The 20,102-nt window shown below is 48.3% G+C and overlaps 9 protein-coding genes across 9 annotated transcripts; 5 read left to right on the top strand and 4 right to left on the bottom strand.

The window, feature by feature from the left end:
• The first annotated feature begins 597 nt into the window (after positions 1 to 597).
• On the top strand, positions 598 to 2,181 carry F5147DRAFT_374033 (uncharacterized protein). The gene is made up of 2 exons (XM_041429446.1): positions 598 to 886; positions 943 to 2,181. The coding sequence occupies exons 1-2, from the start codon at positions 837 to 839 to the stop codon at positions 2,057 to 2,059; spliced, it is 1,167 nt and encodes a 388-aa protein (XP_041288441.1). The 5' UTR covers positions 598 to 836; the 3' UTR covers positions 2,060 to 2,181.
• Positions 2,182 to 3,858: 1,677 nt separating this feature from the next.
• On the top strand, positions 3,859 to 5,432 carry F5147DRAFT_715898 (uncharacterized protein). The gene is made up of 6 exons (XM_041438569.1): positions 3,859 to 4,037; positions 4,097 to 4,155; positions 4,209 to 4,291; positions 4,340 to 4,832; positions 4,902 to 4,943; positions 5,000 to 5,432. The coding sequence occupies exons 1-6, from the start codon at positions 3,890 to 3,892 to the stop codon at positions 5,240 to 5,242; spliced, it is 1,068 nt and encodes a 355-aa protein (XP_041288442.1). The 5' UTR covers positions 3,859 to 3,889; the 3' UTR covers positions 5,243 to 5,432.
• Positions 5,433 to 5,890: 458 nt separating this feature from the next.
• Positions 5,891 to 6,822, bottom strand: F5147DRAFT_715902 (uncharacterized protein). Its single transcript, XM_041438570.1, has 4 exons — positions 6,754 to 6,822; positions 6,609 to 6,691; positions 6,471 to 6,551; positions 5,891 to 6,404 (listed from the first exon to the last, which is right to left on the bottom strand). The coding sequence occupies exons 1-4, from the start codon at positions 6,760 to 6,762 to the stop codon at positions 5,930 to 5,932; spliced, it is 648 nt and encodes a 215-aa protein (XP_041288443.1). The 5' UTR covers positions 6,763 to 6,822; the 3' UTR covers positions 5,891 to 5,929.
• A 1,280-nt stretch (positions 6,823 to 8,102) lies between these two features.
• Positions 8,103 to 8,615, top strand: F5147DRAFT_778189 (uncharacterized protein; the record flags this gene model as incomplete). The annotated part of the gene is made up of 2 exons (XM_041442091.1): positions 8,103 to 8,150; positions 8,226 to 8,615. 2 exons carry the CDS (start codon positions 8,103 to 8,105, stop codon positions 8,613 to 8,615), a joined length of 438 nt encoding a protein of 145 aa, XP_041288444.1.
• A 958-nt stretch (positions 8,616 to 9,573) lies between these two features.
• F5147DRAFT_754929 (metallophosphoesterase domain-containing protein 1) lies at positions 9,574 to 10,473 on the top strand (the record flags this gene model as incomplete). The annotated part of the gene is made up of 1 exon (XM_041440306.1): positions 9,574 to 10,473. One exon carries the CDS (start codon positions 9,574 to 9,576, stop codon positions 10,471 to 10,473), a length of 900 nt encoding a protein of 299 aa, XP_041288445.1.
• Positions 10,269 to 11,235, bottom strand: F5147DRAFT_816968 (uncharacterized protein; the record flags this gene model as incomplete). The annotated part of the gene is made up of 2 exons (XM_041443587.1): positions 10,269 to 10,996; positions 11,017 to 11,235. Coding segments are annotated over 2 exons (582 nt in total), but the record flags the coding sequence as incomplete, so codon positions are not given.
• Positions 11,236 to 11,723: 488 nt separating this feature from the next.
• Positions 11,724 to 12,813, bottom strand: F5147DRAFT_374117 (uncharacterized protein). The gene is made up of 5 exons (XM_041429447.1): positions 12,660 to 12,813; positions 12,392 to 12,601; positions 12,148 to 12,336; positions 11,992 to 12,088; positions 11,724 to 11,935 (listed from the first exon to the last, which is right to left on the bottom strand). The coding sequence occupies exons 1-5, from the start codon at positions 12,753 to 12,755 to the stop codon at positions 11,874 to 11,876; spliced, it is 654 nt and encodes a 217-aa protein (XP_041288447.1). The 5' UTR covers positions 12,756 to 12,813; the 3' UTR covers positions 11,724 to 11,873.
• Positions 12,814 to 14,578: 1,765 nt separating this feature from the next.
• On the bottom strand, positions 14,579 to 16,133 carry F5147DRAFT_374131 (uncharacterized protein). Its single transcript, XM_041429448.1, has 5 exons — positions 16,077 to 16,133; positions 15,729 to 16,005; positions 15,574 to 15,662; positions 15,440 to 15,517; positions 14,579 to 15,386 (listed from the first exon to the last, which is right to left on the bottom strand). The coding sequence occupies exons 2-5, from the start codon at positions 15,735 to 15,737 to the stop codon at positions 14,720 to 14,722; spliced, it is 843 nt and encodes a 280-aa protein (XP_041288448.1). The 5' UTR covers positions 15,738 to 16,005; positions 16,077 to 16,133; the 3' UTR covers positions 14,579 to 14,719.
• Positions 16,134 to 16,654: 521 nt separating this feature from the next.
• Positions 16,655 to 20,086, top strand: F5147DRAFT_715925 (ABC transporter transmembrane region 2-domain-containing protein). The gene is made up of 11 exons (XM_041438571.1): positions 16,655 to 17,176; positions 17,227 to 17,405; positions 17,454 to 17,568; positions 17,615 to 17,727; positions 17,779 to 17,863; positions 18,022 to 18,232; positions 18,318 to 18,420; positions 18,546 to 19,248; positions 19,318 to 19,369; positions 19,422 to 19,512; positions 19,567 to 20,086. The coding sequence occupies exons 1-11, from the start codon at positions 16,709 to 16,711 to the stop codon at positions 19,874 to 19,876; spliced, it is 2,430 nt and encodes an 809-aa protein (XP_041288449.1). The 5' UTR covers positions 16,655 to 16,708; the 3' UTR covers positions 19,877 to 20,086.
• The last annotated feature ends 16 nt before the right edge of the window (positions 20,087 to 20,102 follow it).

Here is a 20,102-nt window from a genome sequence, read left to right on the forward strand (position 1 = left end):
TCTTATCTACCATTCAAAATATACTCAGTGCTCATTCACTCCCTAGGCCTTGTGCATGCGATAGGTACATTCACGGGACGATCTCTTCAGCAGTTCATCACTAGGCTTCATAACTTGCTGCGTTCTTCGGTTCTGCATCCGCAACAAAAGTCGTGGACTCAGAAGCACAACCACTCCACCAGGATCTGGAGAATGATGACACCCTTAACCTCGACCTCCCTGACATACCCACCAGCGATCTCGAAGCGCATAGCGTCAAGTGGCTACTCGAGACGTCTACAGATCCTGAAGTATTTCTCGCTGCTGCCAGGCTTGTCCCGCAGGTCAAATGGCCCCTGGATCTTGATGTTTCAGACATGCTGCATCAGCTGTCTGATATTTTTACGAGTTGCGTCGACATTCAGGAGCGCATCGTACCGTCTTTGGAGAAGAAGGCTTCGGCATGTGCAATGGCTCTAACTCATCTATACTATGGACGTGTTCTTAAGGTATATTCTGTATATCCTGATTGTGGCGAATTTCTTATCCGCGGGAGACAAGATCTCGATGTGTTTGTTCAGATTTACAACCGCTTGCCCACAGCCAACGAAACGGTGCTTGACATGACTATAAATTTTTGTCAATCAGATAGCAATGGCTGGAAGATTTCTTTCTCAGAGGCTTGCCCTGACTCCATCTATGAGTGGCTCTCACATCTTCTTCCTTATCACTTTGTAACTGGGTGAGTGAATGAAAACATAGAAAACCTCGCGATAACAGTGATATCAAAACTGCTATCATCTACATCCCCTGCGTCGAATCAAATCCTAGCCAATTGCACTCTTCTTGCTTGCGTCATGGTCGGGACTCTGGTTGACAAGAAAGACATAGTTCGGATTGATAAAAGGTGCTATTGGCTCATTTTGTAGTTTTTCTGCCGTGATTAACAAAGAGATCGTGTAGCTCTGCTCTGCCTCGACTCGGGGAGTCCCTTTTGGCACAATTCCAAAAGGCTCTCTGGGCATGCGATGGAGGCAAGCTCGACAAAGATAGTACAGGAGTCACACGCCGGGCATGGAAGCTCCTCGATATTATTTGTTGCATCCTCGAGCTTGCCAGAAATCACCTTTCTCCTTCATTCTACACCATGCGGTTGGACGTGTGCAGGAAGATTTATTCACAAGCGAGGTCATCCGAACGAAACGATGCCTCGGTTTCGTTGGCAGTGCTGCGAAAAGTACTGCATTTCACGTTCGCTGCTTCTGACGTTTCTCGGGACATTGCTAACCTATGGTCAACCTACTGGTCCGGCAAAGCCAATTCTCACTCCCCAGAAGACTCTGACAGGCTTTTAGACTACCTCGACTTCATCTATTCCTATGACCACGAAGCAGCATATGATATCCTTTTGTTACTGGGTAGTATGGGGGTGTGCTGCAGCCCTGCTAAACAACATCTGTTCATCGAGAGGCTCATCGCCTGCATGGACAGTAACATGCCTCACCATTTACGCCATGCCGCTCTTCGCGCTGCTCACAGTGCCCGAGAACGAATCGCCTCGATCGATACCATTGATGATGCGAGGCTGCGGGACATGATTTTGACCAAGTTCTCCCCCGCTATTCTGTCCGTGCTTTGCCCGCACCCAGGTACAACACTCGCCAATGATGATCTCAACCCCTTTCTCAAATATAACCGCGACTGGTGCTATCTCGAACTGGTCTGTACCCTCGCGAGGAATTCCGGCTGGCACCCCCATTTGTTTGGGGACCGCCACATAGATCGGTGCATTAGCATGATTTCAAAGTACTGCAATTCCGAAGTACCCACGCCGCATCCCTTTTACATAGCTAGTATCCTCCTCCAAATCACACCGACACAGACATCGATCACATTGCTCGATTCTGTTACGGAGCAGCAGTGGTGGGACGTGATGAGAAGCGTGTGGAAATATTCTCCATATAACATTGACAATGCACGCGATTTCAAGCTCCATCTTGTCCTTCTGGATGGCACAAAGAAGTATATGCAGATTGCTTCGAAATCTGATCTCGAGCAGCTCATCCCAAACGTGGATTAATTTGTCGAAAGGTTGGAGCGGGACGTGCAAGAGAAGAGGCGACTACATGAGATGGGACAGGAGATGCAAGATTTAGAGCAGGTTGAGGGGATCATCGATGCTGCGAAGGAGTTGAGGACTGCAGCCAGCAACATGCTGGAGAGATTTGGTCAGTAGTTAGGTTTGTAATCATGACTTGCCTGCTGCGTTGGAGTCTTGGAATAGAGGAAGTTACGGGCAGCGCATGCACAGAAGTGGGGAGTATCAAGACCTCAACGAAATCGATACTGAATCATCAGCCATCTCTGACTTGGTAGATGCTTGTAAAGCGTGAGGAACAATTGGCATGAGATGCAAATATCCGGGAGACCAGCATCTAAATGTCGACTGGGGGAGGTGAGGGTGTTCCACAGGGACAAATCTAGACAAGGTTCTGCGCTCAGCTGCCCCGGTCACATCCATTCGTTGATATGCACACGAAGATAAAGATGGGGTGACAGATGCAGACTTATTAAAAACATTTATCTGCTTATTGCAATTGCCTTTTTTTTGGCAGAGGTGTAGATCATAGCGCTGAAATCAAGAAATTTGTCCACCGGAAGCAAATTAGTGTTGTCTTGGTCAGCGTCGTCTGTCTCCTTCCTCACGCTCCGTGTCATTCTGCCCTTCTAGATCATCAGTTCTCGATAGACCATCCGAGTTTCCCTAGCATAAGCTTCGCAGTCTCAGCCTCCGATTCCGGGGAAGTCCGGGCGATGGGCGGAGCTTCTACATCTGAGATGCAGATGATGTTGTCAAAGGACATGAACTCACCTTCATGGAGCGCGGTTGCCTCATGTTCAGATGAAACTGTGACACGTAGGTCCTTCAGCAGCCGGCCACTGCAGAGCGATGCAAGAAAATTGTCGGATGAGCGTTGGGTCCGGAACTGTGGCGAAGGATTCAGTAGTGCGATCGACTAGTATGAGTGATACATACCTCCATAACTACTTTCTCATTCGAGCACGCGCATCCACGCACTCCATGCATGATCAAATGAAAGATCATATATCTCCCTATCAAAGTGAAATGTAACAGAAAAATAAATCCTCACCGAATAATTATTCATCGTCATGGTGTGTCTAAGCGTTTCAAAGATTGCTCGATCCAATAATATTGAGTTCAGCTTCTCGTGTCGTTCTTAAACATCTTATACTGCCACCATTGAAGAGGAATCAGTTCATACCGCTTGCTTCTCGTCGAGTAAGTCAATAGGTATTAAAATGTAATCACTCACCTTCCTAAAGTATATCTCGACGATACTGGGTGCCATAGGGTGGTGGATCCTTCTCCTTCATGTGACGAAGTGCGCCGTCCACCGGTGAGCCCGATATCCTCTTCTTTCTCCACCTCTTCATTGTGCTGATGTGCCCGACTCGGCCATGTCACTGACAAAGAAAGTTTTTAATTATCACACTCTCAGGCTGTACAGACGCGTTGACAGAGTTCGATACTACAGACATCGAATTGTCGTAAGCGAGGAGAGATGGTGAAAGTGATGAAGAGACCTGCTAGACAGTCAGCTGTTCATCTTGAATTTTCAGGCGCCTTTTTGAATTAATCTTTGAATGTTGGGGCAGTTCTCTACAAGTTCTATAGATTGCACCAAGGAGCGATCAAGGTATGAAGATGGCCGCGCGGACCTCACATCTTGCTGACAACTAAATATTTTAACCTCCGCGGACACGTTTGAAATTCATAGTCGGAGTTCAAGAGCATTGCCGGAACACCCCTATCAAATAGATTGAGACAGTTGATACACAACCTTGCGCACCTAGAACAATACAGAGCAAAACCGGGCTTCTTTACAACATGCCCTCTGCTATCGGGAGTCCAGCATCAGACTCAGATTCAGATCCTGCTGTTGGGAGTTCAGCATCAGACTCGGATTCACTGCCAGATGACTTGATTTTGGAGGACACTTTCAGACAAGTCGCCAAACTCGACCCCATTGATTTTGGTATTTGTAGCCTACACTTACCCAAGGCTTGCGCTTATTTGCGATGTTCAATCTTCAAGATCAATGTAGGGACGTGTTGGAGTTCCTTACGGAGCCAAACCCTGAGCAAGAGTCTGCGGTATGTTCGAATTCATGGGCGGAGCGCGAACAGTCATTTGATCATCGTAACAGGAGTTTTCTGATGTTTATTATGGGGTATACTCGACAGTAGAGCACATCATCGAAGAGAATGATACAGTACCAGGAAGGTCAAGGTTAGGATGAATGTCTTACTTCTCATGACTAACACCACATCATCGTAGATTGAGTTACTTCGAGGACGAACACATCCTCCTCGTCGAAAAGTTCAACAGTATTCACGAAGTTCCATTCCTTCACCTGGATTCAATATTCCGTCGTTTTATGTATGATCTCGAACGCTGTGACTCGGACTACTCTGTGGACATCACAGTATCCAGGGTCCTTACGCTGATCTCTGCATCTGCTGTTCCAGACCTGTCGATTACGATGAATGTGATCACCAAGAATAGGATTTGGCATGAGCCCAAGGTCCTTGTCGTCGGGGAATGTGCATTCGCCCAGGACACAGATTCTGTTCTTCGGAAAATCAAATATGAAATCGCCTCCCATCCAGAAGTCTTGATGGTCATAATGGTTGTGATTGAAGAACATCAACCATATCGCTCACCTGGACGTATGTCAGAAGCATGGCAGATGCTACTCCAGGACAATCTTTCACGCTCTTCATTCCTTTCGCTTCAAGGTATTGCAGCACAATCTCTTGATCAACCCGTCGTAGTCGCAGGCCATACATGATGTCACCTCGCATCTGTTCGATTCCACGTTTGGGTCCGGGGAGACGAGCCGATCAACATTGATGTTGACAATGAATTGTTGGCACGTGGCGTAATTATATCTACAGAATACTCATCTGAGTTGCTTTATTGATACATTCGCTGCAGACCTTATTTCCGAAACAAGATATGGATGCGGTCGATACCATGATCGAGAAGGGCATGGTGATGATGCGGGACTGTCTTGCAACTGTCTGCCAGAAGGTAGCTCCAGGCAGCAACATTTGTGCCATCCGAGACTCTGGTGTTACTTTCTGTCCAAATTGGAATCATCTGTTGAGGGACCTGGAACGTGCAGTCGACGGAACCGCCTACAACCGATACCACTCATGGTATAAGTCATCCTCGTGAAGCACATCCACCCTCGATCACCGGACGCGCTTGTAACCAGTGTGAAGGCAAGCAAGGACCCTCATGTGTGGATCATGACAATATTCGTTGGTTATGTAAAGCCAAAAAAAGGTCCTAATTTTACACGATACCGTACTCTCGATCGGTCCGTTTTTCTGTGTAGAGGCTACCGTCCTCGCACCAGTGTTTACACAATCTAATCAGAAGGTCGCATGTATGCATAAAACATCTATTGGGACTTTGGAACTGCTGACTTTGTGTCAAAGCACCTACTGACTGAGTACGTTTCTTCCTCAACTACACGGGGGATGATTAATGAGCAGTGATCGCGCCTGAATCAAACTGGAGGGAGGCGAACATTCACAACTTAGAACGGATTACATATAAAAGAATGTATTATCCTCCAGGGAAAACATCGCAAAGGGGTAAATGAAATATATAAACGAGTGGAAGGGTGCCCAGAGTTCATCATGGTGCACAAACAAATGATAAACCAAAGAACAACCATCACCAAGAAAGGGGAAACATCGTAGTGATAAATGAAATATATAAATGAGTGGAAGGGTGCCCAGAGTTCCTCATGGTGCACAAACAAACGGAAAACCAAAGAACAACCATCACCAAGAAAGGAAGAAAGAAAGAAAAAAGCGACACAAAATGACGCTGGATTCTTGAGATGACGTAAAGCTAAGCACACCTATACTCATACCCTGGCATCTCCGAAGGGCGTCTCTGCATCATCTCAGGAAACATGCATCCCTCAGTCCACCCATTTGGGGCCATCGCGGGTCCGGTATACATGGTATAGTCGCCCGCGGTATCTGCTGGGCCGTATAAGGCTCCCAGCGACTGGTTGTGGATAGGCGGGGGAGGCTGATATTGAGTGGATTGGGGTTGGTATTGGGTGGGATAGGATTGCATGGCCTGCGGTTGCATGGGTTGGGGTTGGTATTGGTGGAATGTAAGTGGAAGGGGCTCTGCCGCCGGCGGAGGCTGGGACGACGACTGGGCCCCGGATGAATCTGTTGCAGAGGGACCGCGACGATTGCACGGCCGAGGAACATACCCATGTTCTTTCTTGCGATGGTACGTGAGGCTGGAAGGGATGTGAGTTCTGTAGTTACAGCCATCATGGGGACAGATGTAGCGTTGCTCGCCCGTACTAAAATGAAATGAAATAAAATTGTTGATCAGATGGAATCGATGATCGTGATGAATGACAACGTACTGTCCATCAGTATGGACAATGAAGCTTGATTTATTCAACGTCACAAAGTTACACCCGCCGCCCCAGGTGCAGAAGTACGCACTGCGTGAGCGAATATAAGTGAGGTGAGCTGCATACCATAGGGAAAAAAACACGTACTCTGTTGGTGAATGCAGGGCCTCGTGTATCTTGCAGTCGGCGAACTTGGGAAAAGTTTGGTTGCAGTGAGAGCAAGTGTAGATCTAAATATTACAAGAGTTAGTCTTCAAGTTAATGCACGAAGTATGCGCCTGATTAGGCTTACCTTTGGCATGATTGGTTATATAAGAATATCAGTGAGGATACTACTTGTGAGGTGAATGTACGATTCAACTCGAGCGGATGATGGTGCTGGGTAAGGAGCAGGGTAGGTATATATACGATTCCCTGCTGTGGTCATGGTATTGTGCTTTGCGATGGACAAACACATGCAGAGTTGTGGTTTTCAGTGGACAGACGCTTGTGGAATTCGTACAAGGATACTTTGTGGAGGTTACTAGTGGATGTGGCCATGTAACGCGTGAATGCATTGTTGAAGCAACCACATCCATTTGAATGCTTCATGATCTGTTACGGCATCGAGCGAACACCAGGATAGAGTTATTTGCCAGAGATGTGCACGTCGATCGAAATTTAACGTGGAGAATCGAGTGAAGACCGACATGGATGTCGACACCGAGATCCAAAACATTTCTGGAGGTCTTTGTTGTTGTGACCGGCCTGGGCCATGCAACAGGCACTCACTCGGCCAATCCTTTAATTCACTAGGTGCTTTGAAAAAATTTCGGTCCTTATATGCAAGACCAGGCGAGAGTTGTCGATTTTAGCAGTGAGATGGTCAAAGGAATGGGATCAGACGCGCGATTGATCAGAGTCTGTGCAGGTCCGACAGTGCATTTTTGTCTATTGCTACTAGTAAAGTTAGCCTGTAGTACGTCAATGGAGCAAAGAGGGGATTTGTTGAGTCTGCGGTTGACACCCTGGCATGAATATAAGCATAATTGAATATCAGGAACATAACGTACCAGCAAGTTTTGACGTCCAAGTATGCCCAACTTGACATTGTGCCATTTACAACTACTTAGCGATAGTAGAACTTCATGGGAGCGGCACTGTGCCTCGTGAACAATCTTTCCCAACCAGCGCTTCCTGGATCATCGAAGTCGTACTCTCCAAATTCCGGCGCCTCGTCGAGGGACTTGTCATCGTCGTCCCAAGCAAAGCCTGCCGCCCATGTCTGCCCTTGAAGAAGTAGATGCCTATTGAACTCTCGCGCCAGACAAATTGGACCGTACACCAGCACCCAATCTTCAACTATCACACACCCAAGCTCAGAAAGATCAGAGGGAATAGAAGTCATAAGCGGAACCAACTCATCACGATGTCTGTGCGAAAGATGTTATATAGCATGTCTGTTGACTTCTGTTGAGCGAATGAATAGCGACTGGACTTCTCCCGACTACTCACAACCAAGACCTTCGCTTCTCGTGTCCTTCCACCAGTCACAGGTTACTTCGTCACAGTTTTGTCCTACTGCCCCCAACGCAGCCAGTCCGCATCGCGTTATGGCCCGTCACCGCGATCCTTGCATTTCGCGCGGCGACATCGCTAGACATGTGCATGGAGCAACCGAAACTTGCCTTTTTGAATATCGACCTGCAGGTGAGTTCCTGTCGTATTTGCATTAACTCCACATCATTGAACTTAACTCTCAGCTATCCATGTTTTGTATTGCAGCACGCACCTTTGAATGGACAGACGGAATCCTTTATTCGTGTGGCTCGCCGATCGTCAACCGACGTGCCAAAGCGAAATATTGTGCTCGACGCAATTGATTTGGTATGCAACTCTCGAGGCTGTGGCTGGGACTGGTTGCAGGGATTGTACATCCCGCCTGAGACACATCCTACATCGTCAGGATTGGCCTTTGTTACATCCGCCCTAGTTTCTGGTCTAAAGCACTCATTTCTTTGGGGCGCAATTCACTCTGCCATGAAGTCTTTCTCTCCAGATACATTTGGATCTGTTGATGGTGGTACCATCTTCGACGACTCACTTTCCCCACACCTCCGTTATTTACGATCGAGCATCATCGCGACGCTATGCGCATTCGCCATCTACTCATAATCAAAGCCAATTAAGATATCATCGTAGTTATTTGCGTACTGATATTCAGGCAACATCCAGAGCAATGCCCGCCCTTAATCGACTCTCCCTGGCGCGCCACCTCTCTCAGAGAATTCTGGAGCCGTCGCTGGCATCAGTGGTTGCGTCGGACAATCATTTTCCTCGGGGGAAACCCACTTTCTCTACTCTTTGGGCGTATCGGGGGCGTCGTAGGGGCGTTACTCGTCTTTGGGTTCATTCATCACCTTGCACTACTCCCCTTCGACGCGTCCTAGGAGATGTGGCGCATGATGCTGCCATTTGGAATGATGGGCACTGGGATGGTCATTGAGCGTGCTGTTTCGGGGAACAAGACAGGTGGCTGGATGGGATGGATGTGCTGGATGTTATGGTGGGGGAACGTGATGGTGGATGGGTGAGCAAGAGCTGGGATGCTTGGGAGTCCGAGCATTTTGGATAGTGCGACGCCTATAAGGCAACCGATTGAGCGGCTGTTTGACGAGTATCTCCATGCTATTGGCAGAAAACCGTGATGGCAGATGTTCCAGTAGCTGATATTAAAATTGTCAGATACGAGAGCAGCTAGTCCAATGAAAAATTCTGAATGCTGGTGGATGACGTCCATCGAGATACGTACTAGTAGTCGGTCCCACGCAAATTATTTGTATGCTCCAGCACGCCTCCTCAGTGTCGAAGATAGCAGACTCAAGCCCAAGTCTTATCAAGCTAGAGTCATCTCCGTCAAATTTAATTCGGCATATTGCAACTCAAGCATTGATATAGGCTCCAGGTCAAGAAACGCAGCGCGAGCATCTGGCTGAGGACTCTATGATTTTGGAACAACCAAACGATTCAAGCTAGTTTCAAAATTTATATATATCCTGCTTACTAATACGCCATTTGATCTTCAGCGGCGCTTTTCCTCACGGGCGTATGGATTGATCCTTTTCGAACGAGCATGTCTGGCTTCGATGCAATCATTAATCGCAAAGCTCCTAGTCCATGGGAGCTGTTCAAGACAAATCCTAGTCTTTATATAGCTTCAAAGCTGTATAATGGTCTCAACCAACAACTGCTACGTCCTTTGTCTTCTCCCGTCCGCACCATATGCATATCAGACACTCACAACACCGACATATCTGCCCTGATACCACCCGGTGATATCCTCATTCACGCAGGTGATCTCACTCATTCTGGCACTCCCAGTGAGCTCCAGGTCACCTTTGACTGGCTAGTCTCCCTTCCGCATGAACACAAAATCGTTATAGCCGGTAACCACGATACGTACCTTCAGACAGCCGAGGGTCGTTCATGGGTCCACACATGGCGGGATCGTGGCATAATCTATCTGGAGGACGAGGCTCACACTATCCAAGTGCGCGGTCGCGCATTCAAAATCTTTGGCAGCCCATTCACTCCGCAGCACGGCAATGGTGCTTTCCAATACCCACGTACGGGTGTCACTGGCACTCCCAGCCGTTGGTCTGTCATTCCAAACGATACAGATATTCTGATCACTCATGGTCCTCCTCACGGTCATCTCGATCTTGTTGGACTTGGTTGCAGAGCCCTGCTTGCACGTATATGGGAGCTCGGTAGGACACACCCGCCAGTGCTTCATGTGTTCGGACACATTCATGGCGGTCGTGGAATCGAGAATATGCCCTGGAACTCTGCTCAGTCAATATGGGAGGACATGGTGCTCAAGAAAGGGGGTTGGTTTCAAACTATGCATTTGCTATGGGCGATACTTTGGGGTGGCCGGGATAATGGTATAAGGACAGTTGCTGTCAATGCATCTGTGGTAGGAGGTCCGCGAGACCGTGATATCCGGCCTCCTGTCGTCATTGATATATAAGACATCGAAATCCACTATCGCATTTACCCACTGACTAGTAACGTGTTCGTACCGCCAGCTCTCTACCCACTTACAAGTATGGGTTAACACGTCATGCCCATATCCTTGTACTATCATACACTTGTACTACAGGAAAGTGTGTGCTCGTCGCTAAACTGATTCACCCATCTACATATCCTCCACACAAAGCCTTTAACTCCTTGATCTGCGCTTCCTGAATTTTGGCCCCGTACGCGATCGCTTTCGCCTCAATGTCTGCGACCTTGATTTTCGCTCCCCTCCTCTTGGATTCTTGGATGAGGTATTGCGACGCATCGGACATATCATAGGACTTCGCGTTCCCTTTCTTTTCGGCCTTCTCTAATTTGGCTACTAGACAATACATCCAGGGCGCAGCGAGTACCTGAAGCCCAGGCTCATCAAATATGACTACACCATCGCTAATTGCTTCGTTGTAGAGGTTGGTTTTAGTGTTGGGAGCAATGAAAAGTGCAGTGTGGTTGTTCGTCCACCCTTCACCAAGCTGGATCCATCTCACAAGACAGCAATGTTTTCAGCATCAACTCTACATCCGCCGTAGAAACACGGGAGTTTGTACGAGATTGTCAGTTGCATCATCATTAGGAGATCGTTGAACGAATACGCACGAAGAAGAATCATGTTTATTGCACCTCCAACAGCCACGACGGTTATCTGTTTTTTCTTGCTTTTCAGGTGTTTGGCTGTTAGGCCTAAGCCACGCTTGATATCTTCAGCGGTGAGCTGCTCGTCTTCGACACCTGGGGAGTACTGTCTAATCACTCATGAGAAGCATCATGAAATATATTTCTGACCTGGCCTGTTGACGAAATCGGTGAGGCAGCTGTATCGCTGAAACACTGACCCATCGGGATTTAACTCGGTGGAAGAAAGTGAGATGTGCTTGACGCTCCAACACTTCGGGGCGCCGAAGCTTCCACCTTCGCCACATGCGTCCAGCTGCGGTTCTCGCCTCCCCCAGGCTCCACTCGCAACCCGTCATTCCGCCGGTCTCACCCGGAATATGAGGTTCACTGTACTATAGGTAACGGACTCGTTGTTTGGTTCCTGTAACATCAGATGCGTACACATTAGCAAAAGGCAAGTTTTTCCCATTACACTCATTATATAGCCATATTCTCGACTTATATTTTTGTCAGATCTTCTAGAGGGCATGAAAAACTGCATAACCACCGATCCATTATTTAACAACAAAAATACAAAGATGAAGCGTCGATTACAGTGTACAATATCACGATTCGGGACTAAGAATGAACAAAGTGGAAACTACTATCGACATTTAGCGTGATTTGATGCCCTTTTGCATATTTCCACATAAATTCCATGAATATTGCCCCAATGTTGACAACGTATGTGACCAGCTAGAGCGTAGTGACGGTGCGGTAGACCATACTTCGAGAGGAAAAGCCTGCTATCAACATCGCTGAGGGTGAAGTGCATGAGGGACCAGGGAAGGCACCGATTGACGAAACGACTTACCAAACATAAAACAATTCAGGGATAAGACAACGAAGAATATAGGCGTGACTATCGACAACAGGTAGGACAAGACGAAGTAGTCGCCTTCCGTGAGTTGCTGATTATAATTAGGTTAGCCGGTGTCCGAAGAGTCAGCATGACGAGATTAGAACTTACTTCTTGAGTCCAGTGGCGATCGGTGTGTAGCCAACGTACCGTGCTCGAGCCGGATATCAACATCGCAATCATGGCGAGCATGAGAGACATAAGGAGTAGACAATAGGGAGCAGGTGATGAATAATCAAAGTACGGCACAGGAGAGCCCGTACTGACGAAAACACCACTTGTAGCTAGGAGGACAGTTGCCTTTTTTGGAGTATATCAGCGTCGGCCTGAGCTCGCGCCGAGATGGACAGCTTACTGTGGTGATAGTGCTGGTCAGGATAGAGCATGACCTGCTCCTAACGGTTTCGAAGGCTCTCTCTGATTGCAGCGACTTCCAATGATCATCAAGATCTGGGCGTCCAAGTGCCAAAAAACAGAGTACCCTCGTTAGGAGGGACGTGCGACGAAGGGTTTCGGGGAGGGGTTGTTCTACAGCAAGTGCTCTGTGGTGAGTAGTCACATATAACTGGAAAGGCCAGCTTAGTGAAATAATACGGCAAGAATTCATAATTTATAAAGCGCACCTCAGTGGGATAGAATAAGGCCATGGAGTTCAATGAAAGAGTGGAGAGTACTGAGAACAGTAAGTTGAACCTATTATAAAGGAACATCGGATGCATGATGCTGTGATATTGTAGTGACGCACCTGATGGATTTCATTGTCCATATATGTTTCACCATAGCTGTGTTTACGAGTCCTTGATAATAATGTACCTAGCCATTGGAATTTGGAAATGTCGATAATAGCAAACCTAATAAACGTGACTCCTAAATAGACTCGTCTTTCTCCTTACCTATGAGTACATGTTGTACGGCGCACATTGAACAAAGATAACGAGTATCTACCCACTGGCCTATCAGGGGTCTGATTCGCGTGTCTGACCAGTATTGCAAAATCCTAAAGTGTGTCGGACCATTGCAAAGATCCGACTCGCCAGATATAGAGAGTATGCTTTTCGCTCCCCAGAAACTGGCGCGTCGCGGTACTACGATTATGTAGCAAATACTAGAACAAAACAAAAAACTTCAAGCCGAGCGCTCAGCTGCGGAGATCCCTGTCTGTGTGTCAGCCTTATGTTTTTGAGTGCGTGAAGGCAGGTCTAATTCTACCGTGAGGACCATCATGTCGTAGAACCAAACATGACATGAAGCAGTGCGACACCCTCAGGCTTGCCTGGTTGGGATGTTCGGGGTGTTCGGGGCCTGTGTGAGAGATTCAAGATATCAGAATGTTTCCAAGTTGGACGTTGATGCATATGCATGATCAAGAAGAACGCTCAGCTCTTTGCTGTAGCTGTCAAGCGTGAGATATACAAGGTATCAGATGAGCTGTAGGTTAATCACAAGTTGAATAGCCGGTCACGATAGAAGCTACGGTAATTACAACTAGAAGGACTTAGTCATCATGATGTAGACACCAATTAGGACACCTGCCTTCATCCTCCCATCAGATCTACTCGGAGTCCAGCTACGCCGCCTCATTCAGGCCGTCTGTAGATCCAGAGAGCTTTGAATAGACGACCTCTTTTTCTTCAGCGCGGTATCTGTAAGTTGTCAGGTAGGGCCGATCAGTAACCGGTGAGACTCAGAGGCTGCGTCCTCTCTTTATAACTGGCGCATCCGCGTTGCGTTACTCAAAAGATTGGCATTGATCATCTGTACGAGATTAGAATCAGCGCTAGCGTAGGGTATGACACTGACAAGGCTAACCCGGGTACGCATCTGTCGGTGAATGTGAGTCGGGTGGTACGGGTATGGGTACCTGTGTTTGGCCCATCCTTGGCACGGGCACATGTACGAGGAACTGCAAAGCTTGCAAGGTACCCTGGACCGGTAACCAGTCCGTCTATGAGGCAAACCGTCGATAGAAGGACTGGTAAAGTTTGAATTTGGAATAGTGCATGAACGAATGGATTTTCATTTGGCGGGAACGGAAAATTCGAACTCGAGATATTGAAATTAACTTTGTTTGAAATTTTGAGACGCGATACAACGTGGTCGGAGAGCTTCATCGTCCAAGCCATGTGAGAAGCATCATTAGAAGGACTAGATTCATTTGTTGATACAAGAACGGCTCCCTACGCACATGCACTGCAGCTTGTTGAATTTTCCGACGGTTGTTACTTGACCCCAGGGTCAAGTTTCAGGCATTTCTGGACCCATAGTTTGGACCGGCTTGTTTATCATATCGAATTTGCATCGGATCCAAGGGTCTAGAAGGGTACCCGCATGTACTACTGGAATTGACATGACCTCGTGTCAGACCGTTGGCACCCGCAAGTCGTCAAGGGAGTCATTATTTTTAGCAAGAAGCCTTTACATAATTGCTTGCCTATTATTAGAATCTATACAGAGTTTGGTAGCGGAGCATGACTCGGAGCGCTGAGAGCGCGAATCGAGAGGTAAATGTTTCAATTACAACTTGAAATGTGTTACATTGACAAAATAATGTATTGCTTTGACACAAAGAAGTGATAAGTGAGTCATACAAACAAGCAGAATCCGAGGCCATACATAAACGAACGAAAGGAATGAAAAGATCACAAATGATTGTGACGTCTAAAGATCATGAAAACTAATGACGCTAATACTCATACCCTAGCATCTCCGAAGGGTATATCTGCATCAATTCAGGACACATGCATCCCTCAGTCCACCCGTTGGAGGTCCTCGCGGGTGGAGTATACATGGTGTAGTCGTCCGCGGTATCTGTTGAGCCGTATAAGACTCCCAATGATGAGTCGTAGACAGGTGGAGGGGTTCGGTCTTGAGTGGATTGGAGTTTATGTTCAGTGGGAAGAGGTTGCATGGACCGGGGTGGCATGGGTTGCGATTGAATGGGTTGCGATTGCATGAGCTGCAGTTGAATGGGCTGCGGTGGCATGGGTTGCAGTTGCATGGGTTGCGGCAGCATGGGCTGCGGTGGCACGGGCTGCAGTTGCATGGGTTGCAGTTGCATGGGTTGCGGTGGCATGGGCTGCGGTGGCATGGGCTGCAGTTGCATGGGTTGGAGTTGGAGTTGGTATTGGGGAAATGTAGCAGGGGGAAGAGACTCTGCCGAGGGCTGGGGCTGTGCCGGGGACTGGGATGACAGTTTAATCCTGCCTGACCCTTTTGTGGAGGGGGCACCACGACCGCGCGGCAGAGCAACATACCCATGTTGTTTCTGGCGGTGGCGCGTGAAGCCGGCGGGGTCGTGGGTCTTGTAGTTACAATCATCGTGAGGACAGATGTAGCGTTGCTCGCCCGTACTAAAAAAATGTTGACAAGGTGGAATCGATGATAGTGACGAATGAACACGTACTGCTTAGCAGAATGGATTTCATAGTTAAATTTCCTCTTAGTCGCAAAGTCGCAGCCGGGCCAGGTGCAGATATACCCACTGTGTAAGCGAATGTGAGTGAGGTAGGCTATATAGCATACAGGAGAAAAACGTACCCTAATGAATATGCGGCCTCGTGTCTCTTGAAGTCGATGAACCTGGTAAAAGTTGCGTTGCAGCCAGGATGAGCAGAGCAAGTGTAGATCTAAATATTCCGCGTCCGAGTCAGTATTCAAGTTAGTGCACGAAGTATACGTGTGATTAGGCCTACCTTAGACATGATTGATTATAGAAGAATATGAATGGTGCTGCTACTTGATTCTGTCTGAGGTGAATGTATGTTTCAACTCGGGGTGATGGCACCGGGGAGGGATTGGGGGAGGTATATAAACGATTCCCGACTGTGGTCATTCCACTGTGCTTTGCGGTAGACAGCCGTTTGTGGCGTTCGTACAGGGACGCTTTGTGGAGGTCACTAGTGGATGTGGACCATGAAACACGTGAGTGCATTGTCCTTGAAGCAACCACATCGGTTTGAAAGCTTCTATCTGTTACAGCGTTGGATGAACATCAGGATCGAGCTGTTTTCCAGAGATAAGTTATACGGATGGAGCTCAACTTGATGTGTAAAGACTGAGATGAAATATCGAATTACTTGACACCGAGGTCTGGCAGGGTTTTGGAGATCTTTGTCGTAGTGACCGGCCGGCCATGCAACAGGCGCTCGATCAACCCCTTGAGTCACTCGTTACTTTACATGTCCAAGTGAAGTGCTCAGAGTACTTGTGAGGGGCCGCCTAGGCATGACCGGACAAAAGTTGTCATTTCAGCGATTCAGCGATAAGATGGTCGAGGGAATGAGATCGAGCACTGCACTGGATTAATAAAGTTCGTATAGTTCAGTGCCATTTGTGTCTATTGCTACTAATGTTAGACAGAACGTCGGCATAATAAGGGAACTTGTCGAGTCGGTTGACATCCTTGTATGAATGTAAGCATAAGTGAATATCAGGAAAAGATGCAACACAACGTACTAGCAAGTTTCAACGTCCAAGTATGCCCGAGTTCCTAAGTTGTGCCTTCTTAAGACTGAGTAGTTACTGCAATGAAGGAACACCGCTCAGTGTGAGGATTGGGCCAAACATTGTACAAGTCAACCCGATCCGACTCGGATCCAGTAATCACATGCTCGTTCGAGGCGCGCTTCATGCTGAAGTTCACCTGCACTGCTCGCTGTAACGTACAGCGAGCATGGCGATATTCTCGAAACCGCTCAACCCTAATGAACTATTTCGACACCAGTCATCACGACGACCATTGCTTGTTCTGATCGCAACAGTTCTCATTCTTCGGTCTAGACTGTTTAAACCCTTTAGTAGGAACAAGCCAAGCAGTACACCAACGTACAGTCAAAGCGAGCTTGCCATCGACGCTGTTCACTTTCCGCTGGTGAATGCGACTCCAGGACTGGGTCTTCCATTTGTGCACCAGCTCCGTTCGCTCCTGCGAATCGTCCTCCCTTCGCTTTACACTCGTGAAGCGCTCCTACTCACTGCTCACTCTACATTTCTCGTTCTTCGTACAGTGCTGAGCATAGCTGTCGCCCGTCTAGATGGTCGCATAGTAAGGGACTTGGTCAGTGCAGATGGCAAGGGGTTCTTGACCGGCCTCGTTCTATGGTTCGCACTCGCTATACCAAGTATATATACAAACTCCATGGTATGTATCCTCCCAAACTCCCCTTCTATCCCCATTTATACTCTCTTCAGATTCGCCACCTTCAATCTACACTCTCCCTCAGGTTTAGAACCCGCTTGACTCGATACATCCATGACCTTTACCTCTCCTCCGCGCCCTATCTCCGTTACTACCGCGTTCCCCTCCATGGCATCGACCAGTACATCACAGCCGACGTCGACGCTTGGGCAGAGAGTGTCTCTGGTATCTAGTATGTTTTTCGTCCCTCCGCCTGGGCAGAACTAACTCTTTGTACTAGCGGCAATCTCATGAAACCCTCCCTCGACCTCCTTCTCTTCACCTCTCAACTCGCAAGGTCTCTCGGATTCAGAGGCACCGTACTACTTTTCATCAATTATTATATTACTGCCAAGGTCTGTCTACCACTGTATCCTAGGAACAACCCTAATATCCACCTAGATCCTCCGTGCCGTGACACCTGCCTTTGGTCGTCTCGCAGCTGTAGAAGCTCGTCTGGAAGGCGAATATAGAGCTGGTGTCGGACGCGTCGGGAGAGAAAGCGAAGAAGTTGCGTAAGTGCACTTCCTTCTGTCTGCCATGGCCGTCATCTGATATCAATGCAGGTTCTACGACGGAGGCGCACGCGAACGAGATATACTGACGAGAACGTATTTGCGATTGATCAAACATGTCAATTCGATATATAAGGTACGTTCGAATTTGCTTCCTACCTTTCCACACATCACCATTCTGCTCATACCAAACGCTTGTCCATTTTTACCCTCACCCATTGTGTTTTCTTCTCCTTACACACATCCCTCTTCATCCCAAACTCACCTCTCCCATCAAAACTAACACCTTCACAGATCCGCATCGCATACGAATGGACAGAAGATTTCGTCATCAAATACCTCTGGTCCGCCGCTGGGTACGGGTTGATAGCCGTACCGTTGCTTATCACGAGGAAGCGCTCCCGTGATGCGGGTGTCGTGGATGGAAAGGGAAAGAGTGGAGAGGGAAAGCGGGGACGAAACCAGAAGAGCGATGCAGATGGTATCGTTGCTGCCAGGACAGAAAGTGAGTATTTTGGTGCTTGGCGTGATCCTCATCCCCCTTTGTCTATATCCCCCAACGAGCAAACGCAGCTAACAAATTCACACAGCCTACATCTCCAATCGCCGCCTTCTCCTCTCCCTCGCAGACGCGGGTGGGAGACTCATGTATGCATATAAAGATCTGCAAGAGGTTGCTGGGTTGACTGCGCGGTGAGTGCTTTGTGTTGCTTGGGGGTATGCTTATGGGTCTCATTTTGGTTTCTTGGATTGCTCGTGTTATTCCCTCTGCGTTGTGTCTCATGGGTCACTCGACGAACTTACCCATCCACCAAAAGACTCTACACCCTCTTTTCAACTCTCCACAACCTCCCAACTCTCCCTCTTGCACTCTCAGGGGACGGTAATACATTCGCGTTGAAGGACGTGGATATATGCATTCCAGAGGATCCATTGACCTCTCCCAACTCACCCTCACCCATACCTTCTCATTCCTTCGCTACTACTTCCAAGCTTCAAGCTCACGCAGAACAAATCGCCCCAGTCCCATCCTTAGAAGCGACTTCCTCAGAAACTCTCTCAGGGCCAAACACCACCCTCGTCCGCGCACTCACGCTCACGCTCCGACCAGGTATGCACCTCATGATCACAGGATCTAACGGGGTTGGGAAGACGGCTGTTGCGCGTGTTTTGGCAGGGCTTTGGGCGCCTGGAAGTCGTTCGATGCTCAGGGGCTCTATGTGTACTGATGGCACGGTTGCGTGTCCTGTTGATGATGCACTTACGCGTCCCACAGACGACGCAGATGGACGTCCAGGGGTATTCGTCATCCCCCAACGTCCCTACCACCCCACAGGGTCCCTCTTATCCCAAATCATATACCCACACTCCGTATCCGAGTTCACTGCGTCCCCCGCAGCACTGTCAGAACTCGAAAGCTTGCTGGATGCTGCTCACCTTGGGTATTTGGTGGATAGAGAGGGTGGGTGGGATGCGGTTAAGGAGTGGAGGGATGTGTTGAGTGGAGGGGAGAAGCAGAGGGTGAGTTTGGGGTTTCTTTCTTTTTGGTGCTGGAACGAGATGGAATGATATTGACATTCTTGTTAACAGCTTGCGATGGCTCGCCTTTACTACCATCGTCCCAAATTCGCGATTCTAGACGGTGGGTCTCTTACCTCTCTTGCTGGCATCTGATCTAATCTAAAACGCAACAGAATGCACATCCGCCGTGAGCTCCGACGTCGAAGGCCAGATGTACGAGCACGCAAAGGCATTAGGGATCACCTTGATCACCATTTCCTTGCGGTGCGTCTCTGCGTGGTTTTTACGTGTCGATGCTGATAATGTTGACGCATGCAGACCGTCTCTGACAAAGTATCACACGCATATATTGACTCTTACGGGTGACGGAACGGGCAGTTGGACCTTCAGCCGGATTGCTACGCCTCGGACTCATGAGGGGCGTGGTGAGAACGGACTGATGATACCGCTTGGCGAAAGCGAACCAACTGCGGGGGATGACGAACGTGAACCAACAACAGAGGACACAGGAGCCAAATACCTCGCGCGCGTCCTTGAAGAGATACGTGTGCTAGAGGCACGGATTGAAGAGTCGTGTGAGTGGGAGAAGAGGGTGAGAGAGCTTGGGGAGGAGTTGAAGGCGAAGTGATGTGCTGGTCTTAGGTTGGGGATTTTTCGTGAGGAGGCGCAAGATATTGTATATGAGCTCGGGGACGGGTGGGGCGACTTTTGAGGTGGTATGGGCGGGCTGGCATACATGTAGATGAGTGTGGCGATGGTCTTTTGACGTGGCATGGTTAGGCTGGCATATATGTAGACTGTGTATACATGACCACGTGCAATTAATTGCTATAAGACATTGATATGAATCGAAA

The sequence above is a fragment of the Suillus discolor genome (assembly GCF_016758755.1).
Source record: "Suillus discolor strain FC423 chromosome Unknown F5147scaffold_67, whole genome shotgun sequence".
NCBI lineage: Eukaryota > Fungi > Basidiomycota > Agaricomycetes > Boletales > Suillaceae > Suillus > Suillus discolor.

Excerpts from the sequence above, each read along its gene's own strand:
- F5147DRAFT_374033 (XM_041429446.1), top strand. The coding sequence starts at position 837 with ATGGTCGGGACTCTGGTTGACAAGAAAGACATAGTTCGGATTGATAAA. Across the intron at positions 887-942 it reads ATAGTTCGGATTGATAAAAG|CTCTGCTCTGCCTCGACTCG; the intron begins GTGCTATTGGCT and ends GAGATCGTGTAG.
- F5147DRAFT_715898 (XM_041438569.1), top strand. The coding sequence starts at position 3,890 with ATGCCCTCTGCTATCGGGAGTCCAGCATCAGACTCAGATTCAGATCCT. Across the intron at positions 4,156-4,208 it reads ACCCTGAGCAAGAGTCTGCG|GAGTTTTCTGATGTTTATTA; the intron begins GTATGTTCGAAT and ends TCATCGTAACAG. Across the intron at positions 4,944-4,999 it reads ATGAATTGTTGGCACGTGGC|ACCTTATTTCCGAAACAAGA; the intron begins GTAATTATATCT and ends CATTCGCTGCAG.
- F5147DRAFT_715902 (XM_041438570.1), bottom strand. Across the intron at positions 6,552-6,608 it reads GCCCTGCATTCACCAACAGA|TGCGTACTTCTGCACCTGGG; the intron begins GTACGTGTTTTT and ends TCGCTCACGCAG. Across the intron at positions 6,405-6,470 it reads ATTGTCCATACTGATGGACA|TACGGGCGAGCAACGCTACA; the intron begins GTACGTTGTCAT and ends ATTTCATTTTAG.
- F5147DRAFT_374117 (XM_041429447.1), bottom strand. The coding sequence starts at position 12,755 with ATGCATCCGATGTTCCTTTATAATAGGTTCAACTTACTGTTCTCAGTA. Across the intron at positions 12,337-12,391 it reads TGACCAGCACTATCACCACA|GCAACTGTCCTCCTAGCTAC; the intron begins GTAAGCTGTCCA and ends ACTCCAAAAAAG. Across the intron at positions 11,936-11,991 it reads CCTGAATTGTTTTATGTTTG|CGATGTTGATAGCAGGCTTT; the intron begins GTAAGTCGTTTC and ends CTTCACCCTCAG.
- F5147DRAFT_374131 (XM_041429448.1), bottom strand. Across the intron at positions 15,518-15,573 it reads GAGGCCGCATATTCATTAGG|TGGGTATATCTGCACCTGGC; the intron begins GTACGTTTTTCT and ends TCGCTTACACAG. Across the intron at positions 15,387-15,439 it reads GAAATCCATTCTGCTAAGCA|TACGGGCGAGCAACGCTACA; the intron begins GTACGTGTTCAT and ends ACATTTTTTTAG.
- F5147DRAFT_715925 (XM_041438571.1), top strand. The coding sequence starts at position 16,709 with ATGGCGATATTCTCGAAACCGCTCAACCCTAATGAACTATTTCGACAC. Across the intron at positions 17,177-17,226 it reads GTATATATACAAACTCCATG|ATTCGCCACCTTCAATCTAC; the intron begins GTATGTATCCTC and ends TACTCTCTTCAG. Across the intron at positions 17,569-17,614 it reads ATTATTATATTACTGCCAAG|ATCCTCCGTGCCGTGACACC; the intron begins GTCTGTCTACCA and ends ATATCCACCTAG.